The 12,006-nt window shown below is 29.6% G+C and overlaps 1 protein-coding gene across 1 annotated transcript in view; it reads right to left on the minus strand.

The window, feature by feature from the left end:
* LOC129218281 (gamma-aminobutyric acid type B receptor subunit 2-like) overlaps positions 1 to 12,006 on the minus strand; it is a 157,589-nt gene that overhangs the window by 81,725 nt on the left and 63,858 nt on the right. The window contains exons 2-5 of the mRNA XM_054852548.1: positions 11,435 to 11,602; positions 4,238 to 4,339; positions 2,280 to 2,345; positions 118 to 309 (exon numbers count right to left, since the gene is read on the minus strand). Coding sequence (XP_054708523.1) covers positions 118 to 309; positions 2,280 to 2,345; positions 4,238 to 4,339; positions 11,435 to 11,602 — 528 coding nt within the window. The remainder of the gene's footprint in view (positions 1 to 117; positions 310 to 2,279; positions 2,346 to 4,237; positions 4,340 to 11,434; positions 11,603 to 12,006) is intronic.

A 12,006-nucleotide genomic window follows, 5' to 3' on the forward strand; every position in this document is an offset into this window, starting at 1 on the left:
AATTAGTTAATTTTTTCTTTAAAAATATTTTTTTTTCTATTTAAAACATTATCTGAAGTGTCTCTTATAAATTTCAAAATTAATTACAAAAACTATTTTTCTAAATAAAATACTTACCAAGCCTGAAACAGTAATGTTCTCCGAACTGCTAAGTGGTAAAATATCTGTAGCAATATATCCTTCCATAGCTTGGGTTAACTCCCATGGGGTACAGGACGTATTGCCACTTCGAATTTCCCACCATCGTTCTCGAAACATTCCTACAATTATCCACTGATATTTTCTTCCATACATTTTCAAATGGTAAGCCTGAAAAGAAATGATAGATACATTTTCAGTTCAGTAGATTAAAAAAAAATACTTTGTTATTCTCATTAAAGTCGTTAATAGATATATAGGGTGATTCGGAACAACGCGTCAGAAATGTAAATGAGGTCAGGCATATAGTAAAAAACAAAAATCATAAGGGTGGCATGGGCAATCCAGAGGTGCTACATGCGCTCAAAGACTGACACAGGAAACCGCAAAAACCGTTAGAGAGAATAGTATTTTATTACAGAAAGCATAGTTTACATAACGTTATTCGTTTACAAGAACATTGAACGTACCTACACTCAACTGACACTTTCCGTCGCTCCATCCTGGCCAGCCCCTTCCCAACATTCAGCTCGCGTCTGAATTGGGCATGTGACACTGTGTTCCTGTATGATACTTGTTTATTACTCTATGAATGACCTCCATGCAAATTTCTGACACATTGTTCTGAATCCCCCTGTATAGTGCATCCGACACTTATATCGTTAGAAATTTGCTTTGCCCTGTTTTTTTGTATTTTTTAAAAAAAATACTCAGTGAATTTTAAAAAAAGTTTAAAAATTCGTAAAATTAAAGATTTTGTAACGAAGAGTTCAATCTATATTTTGACACACATATTTCCTTTTTTTTTAATTATTATTTTTTCCTTTTCGCATCTCTGTGCGTTGCTTCGTGTTTCTAAAAAACTATATTATGCATTAATTTCAGTGCATCTTACTTAATTTTTGTGTAAACATACATACCGTTTGAAAGGAATGCGGAAACATTTGAAGTATTTAATAGTATATAAGTACATATTAATTCCAAAACACATGATTCAATAATCAAAAAGAAACATTAGATGCATTAATAAATGGGTGCAGCTGAAATATTTAATGAAATATCTAGTTCAAAAATCCTAACATATAGGAAAAAAGAAAACATTTTTTCCCTAAAGCATACAAAATAAAAATTATTCATTACAAATTTAAGGTATTGGAAAATTAAAAAAATATATATATTTTAAATTTATCAATGCATGATTATCGTATTTAAGCTTCGAAACGTCCTTTAAAATGTAAAATTTTTGCCAAAACAATTTGGCCTTAAAATACCAAACTTACACTGTAATTTGAAGTAATTCGCCAAATATTTTATTAAAAGCCGCTAAATTGTAAGAAAATTAACTACACTGTCAAACAATTTGCCAACTTCATTATGTACTACCAATCGCTAGCGTAATTTCTGTGAACCTTTTTCCTGGATTGTACTTTTACAAAAAGCAGTTTGTGCTCTATTCATCAGTATGAAATTGCATGAGAAAGAACACTCAACCTAAAAGCTTTTTAAAATAGTTAATCATAACCATGCATTATTTATACTGCCTTACGAAGGTAAAACGCAGTATCCGCATTTTTTTATTTATAATTTATTTTTCCTTTTTATTTATTTTTTTCATCTGTTGTACTTCAGCTTTATTGTACAAAATGTTTTTTTTTTTTTTGGTTTCCGTTGAACTCGCAACATTTTTCTATACTGTTTGAATGGAATCCAAAACCCATTATTTAAAATATCTCAAACTGTTTCAAACAAAGCACAGTATCTTTCTGCAGATACTGTGCTTTGCCTGCTGGCGGAAGTACAGAGTCGCGAAAAAACACTTTATCCAGATATGTAATTATTATTCTTAAAAGTAATTTAATGCTTTTCAATTTACAAGGTCATGTATTTCACCAAACATAAACTTCATCAAGATTTTTCTTTCAGTTACAACCACTATTTCATAACTTAGAACTGAAGAAGTTTATAAGATTTAAAAAACAAACTTATTAGCCATTAGAATTCCGACTACGTACTCACCTTAATCGAGAAGAATTTGTTTAAATGACAGTAATTTACTTCGCAATTAAGAAAGTAAAAGTCAGTCACAAACTACACTAATTAATTTCAAAAGAATTTACCAATAACTAATTAAAATCACTTACTTCGCAAAAAATTTTCCTCGCCCATTCTTCATCAAAGTTTCCTAATATAATTCTAACATCTTTATTCTAAAAAAAGGAAATAATTTTGAAAATCAGTCGATGCATCATTTACTTAAGAAGCAGGAAATGACATTTCTCGAAGAAAAAAAAATCAGGCTTTTTAATTAGATATTAAAGTCTTATATTTAACAGGCAGTGGTATAAAACTTCTTTTCTTCAGTTTGTCTTTGAATAGTTTCATATTTAATTTTGAATATTTTTACAACATTTTAATTTTCTTTTTAGGCTGATAAGCAGAACAGTTGCGTTTTTTTAATACTATATTTAATTATGCTTCTTACACTTAATTTTAACATTCAAATTTGTCCCTCTATCTTGTTTCAGTGTTTTGTAACGTATAAAATCATTTGTAGTAATAATTTGAAAACAACATTTTTTGTTCTCACACATGTTTTTTTTTAGATCCGGTTAAACACTGCACCTACCTGATAATGTATAATTGTATATCACATATGTTTAACATTTAAAACGAAACACTTATGTAAATATTTTCATTTCTTTTCGTTATTGATAAGGTAAAAACGTATTTATAAAGATAATAACAAACAGTTATTTATTTGATGGACACAAATACAATTAATGAGCATAATATGGGTTTTATACAGGATTTTATCCTATTGTGCATGCACTAAAGATGGCAAAATCAGTTATTGTGCATCACAATTGATAATTAAAAAGAAATACTTTACGTTATAATAGAAATAATATCTTTGATAATTTGTCCTTTATGACCTTGTTGCAATAAGAGTAAAGACCGAAAACAAGGTTTTTATTTTATTTCCATAAAAAAATACGAGTTTTAAAATATCATTGCGGTTGATTGTTAAAAACCGTTGGAAAAATACACCTTTAATTGCAAGTTTTTAAAATCATGTTTATGGGGAAATATCGGTAATTGTTCAGTATTAATTTCTAAAAAGTGAAGTGTTACTTCAAAAGAAAAAGTTCCTCTTATACAAAAGCTCAATTTTGCTAGACGCAGAGGGACAGACTCAAAATGACTTAGTTTAAAAAAAAATAAAAATTCATAAATTGATGATTCGTAAGCTATGCTTTACATTGAAAAGATACATACTTAGCGGATAGCATATACGGTTGGTTGATATTTTCGCTCGAAAACGTTCTGTTAAACAAAAACTGCATTCGCTGCTTTTTTAGCAAGTTAAAGCTCAAAAGTACAAATGGGCTCGCAAGGTAAATAAAAATGCAAAAACAATATCAACAACATTAAATTCCCAAAAACATAGCTAGTTAATGTTAAAATAAATCATTTTAAGTGTTTCCGTTGTCAGCTCGGAATTTTGGATTTTATCCAGTAAATTTACTTTTGTCATTATTGTTTCCGTTTTTGTTATTCTTGATTTTATTTATCTTGTTTTATTTTTTTCATTTGCCTTGCTTACTTCTAATTGTAAGTGAGGAGCATGGTTTTGTAATTGTCACCACTCTAACTAACACCACCTAGGGAGCATGTATACCTTTAAGATGTCACTCAGAAAGTTAAATTCAACCTCGTTTAATAGATACATATGATTTGATATGATATAATAATTAACCAGTTTGAAAAGCTGCTAGCAATGAAAAATTGCTTTTCATTGCTAACAGAAGAAAGAACAGAATGAAAACTGAGGTTAAAATATTAGAAATTAAACAATTAGTTTAGAAAACCGTCAAATCAAACACTTAACTTTGAAAGACTCAAATACAAAAATACAATAAGATTCAAATATTTAAGTTCTACTGACTTCTTATTTTGACTACGTAAGCTGTAAAACATTTCTTAAATTTAAGATTTTAAATAAAATACTTTTTTTTTGAACGAATGCTTTCCTGTTTTTGTAGAATCATCTTAATAATTTGCAAAACAAATTTTATCATAATATTGTAAAATATTTTACCTTTAATTTTATCAGCTCATGTTGCAGTTCTTCCACAAGGCCTTGTGTTTCAGCAATTGCTATTCGAGCACTATCTAAATCTGTTAGTAGGGTATTGTGTGGCTAAAATAAGATACAACAACAATAACAAAATACTTTATTAATAGTAAGAACAAGTGCTGATGAACATATAGAGTGAAGATGTTCCCTGAGGAACATTTATTCGTTTACTGATGACTATATACAAGTTCTATCTCGTAACGAGATGCCTTTTGAGCTATTACCTTTCGGCAAGAAAAGAGTAAGGTATAGATAATTACTTCTAACCTTAATTTGCATGAAATATATTGTTTTTATTAAAAACATCTTTTATTTTATACGTAATAGCAAAAATAAAAATGTATGTTAAAACAATGTAATTTATGATAGTCAATTACGATGACCTTTTTAATGTTTATAGATAATGATGTTAAATATTTATGAGAAAATAACAACCTTTACGTAGTTTCTGCCATCTAATGCATTGTATTATCACATTTTGAATAAGTATATAAAGATTAATAAAATAACTAAGGTCAATTTTCGGCCTGTAATTGTTAGTCCGTTACGATTTATCTGCCCTTTTGAAAAACAGCGGCTACTTCTCTATGAGATGCTGAAAGAGGAAAATGACTTGACTCTATGCTCGAGACTGTTCCCAAACTGGTTGAATAATGTGCAGACCATATGATTATACCTTGGACCATGGTGAATGTTTAACCTCACTTCCATTCTCATCAAATTACCGTACCACCAACGATGTATGTCTTTTCAAATTAAAATTACCATATAACTAACCTGATTTATACATTTAAGCTTAACTTGTGATATTTGAGCACGATTGTCCATTTTCTGCAATACTATTTGTTACATTTTACTCTTTTTTTTGGAGAAAGGAATAGTGCTAATAAAAAAACATGAACAATTTCTTTCCCTCATATCAAACAAGTGGTAACTCTTTCATGCCCGTCAAAGCCTTAAAACCAATGAAAAATAAAAGTGTGATGTAAAAACATAATTTTTTAGTGATATAGATATGAATTAAAAAGGAATAACGGAGACTGTATCATATGGTTTGATTTCGTGATTGTTGATTTGACTTAGCACTGATTGCCAAATGGGGTCTTTTAAGACTATCTAAAAAATAAGTCAAACTTCATTAAATACATTTCTTTCAAAATTCAACATTAAGTCGACTGCATTCATTCGCTGATTTGGCCCCTTTGTTTGAAGAACAAAATCAAAACTTTGTAGTAGCGCTTATTAAACTTATGATTTTAAAAGCAATATGTTCAACACTTACTTTGATTAAAAGGATGTTGTTGGAGTGGGACGGGGGGGGGGGGAGACGACTTTTGTTTCCTAGTGAAAATATTTGTATGTGATTAATATTTCGCTTTCCTCGGTTAATCCTCAATGATGAATATAACTCATGAATAGATCGCCGTACTTTTGCAGACGAAGAAAAAGATGAGCTAAGCCTCATTAAAAATTGAGTCAAGTTTCACTAGTTAAAAAATACTCACGACTCCTTTTCGAGCTACGTTAAGAGCTTTCAGCTGGCTACGCTACAAAAAAAAAAAAAAAAAAAAAAAAAAAAAAAAAAAAAAACTGCTATTTGAGTACTGTTTACAGGGTTTTCAATGCTGAAAATTCGAAGCAGTACGGTATTTATTTTGCATAGAAAAGGCTCCAAAGCAATTTAAAAAACATGTATTGGGATCAACTAAAGTTTAGGAAAAATGCTTCTGTGTGCCCCAGAACCTGATTGAAAGTATTTGTAAAAAAATCATTCTCTTGACCTTTAAGCTTTATTGACCCCCAACATTTTTTAGCTGCCTAAAATAAATAAAAAAAAAAAAATCCTTAAGTGGTAAAAATATGTTACGTTTTTGAAAAAAGAAAAACATTTTAAAACTTTTTCTCTGATGTTGTTTTAGCGTAGGGATATAATATTACTTTCACATTTAAAAATCTTATTTTTCGTTACACCTTGAAAAATTAAGAAAACAAAAATAAATAAAAAGTATTGAGCGCTATAGAAAGTAGTAAAGAAAGAAAACAAATTGGAAAAGGAAATGACAATCTTTTATCGCAGAATATCAAATTAAAAAAAAAAAAAAAAAACTTTGGATGATGCGAAATCACACATTACTGAGAACTCAGATAATTCTCCAAATCTTTACCATTTATGAGAATCTATTCCGTGCCACAAATATTCGGTAATTTATTCTCAGCATTAGTTTAATATAAAATGGATAGACTATATTTCCAAGGAATGCTTCTGGATAATCAAAGCGAAAGCGATGGGCGCTCTGAAGATAGCTAATGATTCGTGAAGCGAAATCACATTCCAGATTGACCACTTAAAGAGAAATATTTCCCTTGCAGATTGCTTCAGGCCATTGAATGGCATCGCAACAGCTGTTGTTCGTTGTTATCTAGTGGTTTATTTTCGATTTTATTTCATATACTTATAGGATGTACGCCTGAAATTAATTTACAGTCTCTGAGAAATTTAAGGGCAGTTATACTATATGTCTGTAGGTCTTGTTGAGAGGGTTAAGTAGCGAAATCTTCCGCGCGAGTTTTATTCATTTAGTTTTAAAATTTAGCTTTATCCAGACAGAAGAAAATGCAAGAAAATTACTTGCTATTCAATCTTCTACTAGAACTTACGTCTTTGAAATACGTGTAAAAAGTGGCATTAACCGACAATAAAACTAGTGGATTAGGAAATATTTTTGGAAATATGTATGTGTTAGAAAATATCTCATTTTAGCTTGTGGTAATGTTTTTCTTTGCAATGTTTATGTTTTTAATGTAGCAACGAGTTCATATTTCAAGTGTATTTTGAAAAAATATTAGTAGGGAAAAAGGGGGCACGGGGCACATGTGATCATGTTTTACTAGGACAACATCAAGCAAAAAATTTTCAAGTAAAGGAGTACCAGCTCTACTATTTAACCAAACTTTCGGAGCAAGGAGCCAGTTTATGCTCCTACGGTGACAGCTTCTTCGTTTTAGCAGATGTTGATGTACTTTTATCACTGTCTTCTTCGCGTAAAAACATATTTTAAACTAACTAATAAGATTAATTTAATTATTGCAAAGTATTATAAGAACATTGACGTAAATTTATGGCAATGTTTAAATTTTCTTATTAAATAAAAAAATCTTTATTTTTGAAATTAAGTTGTAAGGTAGATGCCGGGGCACTTGTGAACACAACATGTAGGGACACATGTGAACAACTCCCATATCCTCTCCGCAAATAGAAATATTAGTGTGGGCTTATTATAAGTGTTAAAAGAGATGTAGAGATTTATAATTATTGTTTTGCTGCAATCAGTTTGTAAATTTATTGTCAGTTATTATTACATATTTACTAATTATTTATTTTATTATTTTTTATTTTTTTAAATTCGTTAATTACTAAATAGTTGGCTAAAAATTTAGTGGTTTTTTTATTTGCACGGAAAATAGAGACAAAATAGTTTTCTTTAACTAAAAACTGAAGTTTAAAAAAATTTTAAAATTCATCATAATATTCTGTATGAAGCTTAAACGTACAATATAACAAGAATATACTTTACATTATAAAATATACTTTGTATTTTTTAGTAGACTTATAAGATTTTTTCTTGTCGATCTATTGATTAGAACATGCATTGAAACTTTAAAATTCGACAGTACAGAGTTCTAAAATTCAGAAAAAAATATTTTCTTAATAACAGCTACTGTGCAATTCAAACGTACAGTATAGGTTACAAACCCTTGAATGTAATTAGTATATATGTATATGCTTCATTGTAACGAGTTTTTTGTTGAAATATAATGCTCGTCCTGAATTTTTCAATCGTGTTCACATGTGTCCCAAGATTGTTCACATCTGCCCCTCTATAGGGGCACATATGAACAATTGAAGACAATTTTTAAAAACTCCATAAAGTATAGAAACATTTTTTTTAAATCTGAAAAAATTCAATGGCACAAAGAAAAAACTATTCAATTATGGGGACCTTTTTCTGTGAGAAATTGAAAATATTTTCTGAGAAATTAAGAAATGAAAAAAAAAAAAAAAAAGTTCACATGTGCCACATTTCTTCTATAATATTGTTTTAAACCTTTAATATATTAACTCATTCAAACTAATACTGGTTGTTCCACAAAAATTTAACCTATGTTACAAATATTTTTTAAACAAACCAAACCCGAAATTTTAGACATGAGCCACAGCCATCTTAACACAAGGCCTGCGCGCTCATTCAACATGGCCGCCCGTGAAGGCGGTTTGTTTACATCTCATAATAGCTCTACCGTGAATAAAAATTTAGATTCTTTTATTATCCATTAAAAAAAACAGTTAATTTTTACATGAAATACTCCGATACATCTCTAAATTAAAAATTTATATCGTTCGAGTTTTAATATCGACACAAATAGTTCTTAAATAGTAAACTAAATTAAAATTCATGCATGACACATTAAATATTATATTCGCAATAAATATATAGATAATGAATAAAAATGAAAATTTTATTGGGTAAAAAGAAAATACACTTCAACTTCAAATCATAATGCAAAAGAAAGTACGAAATAAATTTTGATTACTTTAAATTGTAAAATTATTAAGACAGACGGGGAAGATAAACGGGAAGTGCATATTTCTTATTCATAAACTATTAAATATTTTGCATTTTTCACACGAATGATTTACCGTAGTATTGATTTCCTTTGATAAAAATACAGACAAATGAAAAAAAAAATAAGATGAAATAAAATAAAATAAACCAATATTTAGCCATATTTCTAACTGTTACAAACAAAAGAAACAGCGTACATTTTTGAGAAAAAAAATCACTCCAATACCCAATAATAATTACAAAGCATCTGAACAATTGAAACAAACTAAACAATTGGTATAAAAGGACAATACTGATACATATATTTCAGAGTAAAAAATATAATTAGATTAATCATGAGTTATCTGTGAGGTTTTTTTTTTTTTTGGAGAAGTTATTCAACAGTATGTTATAAATTTTTTGCATAATATTTCTCAAAATCAAGAAAATGGTGTGAGAGCTAAGCTTGTAATGGTCATGTACCACATTTTTAAAGCATGGCTCGCTAATAGTTGTTAAAAGCTTTAATTCATTTTCATTTGCTATGAATTCCTCCAAAAAAAAAAAATTCCACAACATTTCAAAATACATTTATACAAATAGAAGCTGGGTTTAAAAGAAAAAGTTGGTGTTTTTCAAAAGTCACGATTTCATGTATCTATTAAACTGCACTCTTCAGAGAATTCATATTAAAAAGCTCCTTGAAATTTTAGTTACAAAAAATAATCAATTACCAAAGTGAGGGCAAAAAGCTTCGTCATTAAAAGCGAAAGTAATAAACGTGTATTACATGAAAAAAACATAAATAAAAATGTGTACCTTTCAATAATAGAGTACAGTACCTTACAGAAATAGAAACTGCTTTAGTAGTTAAAACAGTTGCTCTTTTTGATGAACCGCGATCTAATGTATATATTAAACAGCACTCTTCAGCCCAATCATGTTAAAAAGATTCTTGAAACAATAGTTACAAAAAATAATCATTACACAAATTGAGGGCAAAAAAGCTTCGTCATCAAAATCGAAAGTGATAAAAATATGTAGCATGAAAAAACATACATAAAAATTCGTCCCTTACAAGTAAAAAATCCTTAAAATATTATTTAACAAGTACAGTAAAACTCCTACAATACGGACACTAACAAGACAAAATTTTTTGTTCGCAATAGAGGGGTGTCCGCATGACAGAGGTTTAATAATACCTTTTAATTTTACCTTACAATCGAGGAATTAAATACTGTCCACATAGGAGGGGTATCCGTTAGGAGGGATTTTACTGTATTTATTTTTATTATCAATTCTGCTTAAAAATAACCATTGGTAACCACACTTACTTTCTTAACATTTTTTAATCCAACAATAGTAGCTTCAAACATATTTGGAGATGTTAAACATTTGATACGTTAAATTTTCACCACCAAAGTATCCCAACGGCCTATAATGTAAACTTGACGAAACGTAATGATTTATCACAGTCAAATACAAAGAACAAAAAAGAAAACATCATTTCAAGTCTCCATAAAGACAGTTGATAACGTATTCACACATTTGGAATAAGTATTACTTTGCTATTTGATACTAAAGTTGTGAGATGAAATACAATATTGCATCCGCAACGAGCAGCTACTTGAAGACCACAACACTGTTTGAACTAAAGGGATTTCCCCGCTCAACGCCTGCTTGAGGTCACGTGACATCGATTGCGCAATACAGCGCGTAGGCCTGATATATAGAAGGCTGTGCATGAGCAATGAATTTTTGGTTTCGACCTAAAAAGGACAAATAACAAAGCGGTTTTGTCCTACGTTAAAGCTTTGCTAACATCAAGTTCTACTGAAAATCGAAGAAAAATCAGATTTTTTTGTCCACTATTATTATTTTTTTTTTTAATTAAGTCTTTATTGTAATAAGATGAAGGTCTGAAAGTTAACGCCTCAAAGATATAGGCCGGTTGAAAATGGAGGAATTTGCTGAAAGTTAGGGTAATGATCAGATTATTACACAAACTTTTACCTTTAAAGTACGTGGTGGAACGGTTGTTCATACGTCAAGCTGGTATATTAAATTGAAAGCTACCAGTGTGACAGTAATTTCGGAGATTTACTCTATTACGGCTATTCTTAGCGCTTAATCCCCATCAAAATTGAGACTAAAATAACTGAATGCCGTAAAGAGATACTTTCAATTTTCTTCTAAGTGTGTCTGAGCTATAGTTATCGGGTGACAACTTTCAATCTATTATTTGCTTCGTTTTTATTCGCTTATTGTATGATTTTGATTTTTTTAATGATGTGTCTACAAACTTAAAAATAATTTCATATATCATGATTTATGTTAAGTTCATACAAAAACACATTGTATAAGTTGAATCATTGAAAAAATGTCTGCGATGCTTTGATTTTTTATATTATATCGTAGTCCTTGTAATTGTCTCCCTTATATTTATCTTTTCATCCAACCATTGTTCTTCAAAAATAGTTTTTAATTATTTGTTCCCCATTTTTAAAACTTTTTTTATACTTAAATCTAACTTTTAAGAGAGTTGTGTACTTACCAACTCGTACCTTGGGGTATTCTGATACAGAGTTCCTACTCTTGTCCAGTTGTAGTACCGTAAGAGCGCCACTCTAGCAGGATTAAAAGCAGATTCACTAGGGACAACGCGAAAGAAGTTGGGGTATTTCTCATTTGTGTACATGGGATGCGTATCTGCGTATGTTACCTGAAAAGAAATAAAAAACCTATGTAGGCACAACTGTTTCAGTACACAGATTTCTTGTTTTGCTACATATTTAAGAAGCTTCTAAATTTTTATTTATGACCTTTTTTTTCATGAAACTTTCCATCGAAACTTACAGCGAAATCCAGATATTTTAGTTTAAGAATATAGTTATAATTCATGAGTACTTCTAAAAACGTGAAAATAGCTATAATTTAAGGTTTGCTTGACTCTTCGAAGCTCGTAGCAGGTGGTCAAAATTTTCCTTTAGAGTAGTTTCTGTAAATATGATTGAAGATGTCTTAAGAGCAAATGTGTTCCATCTCAGAATGGTGCGACGAAATCTGAGTAAGTTTAGATGCCCATCAGCTATTCTACCAGTAAACATTTTCGCATACCCTGTTACT

Source organism: Uloborus diversus, chromosome 1 (assembly GCF_026930045.1).
Source record: "Uloborus diversus isolate 005 chromosome 1, Udiv.v.3.1, whole genome shotgun sequence".
Lineage (NCBI taxonomy): Eukaryota > Metazoa > Arthropoda > Arachnida > Araneae > Uloboridae > Uloborus > Uloborus diversus.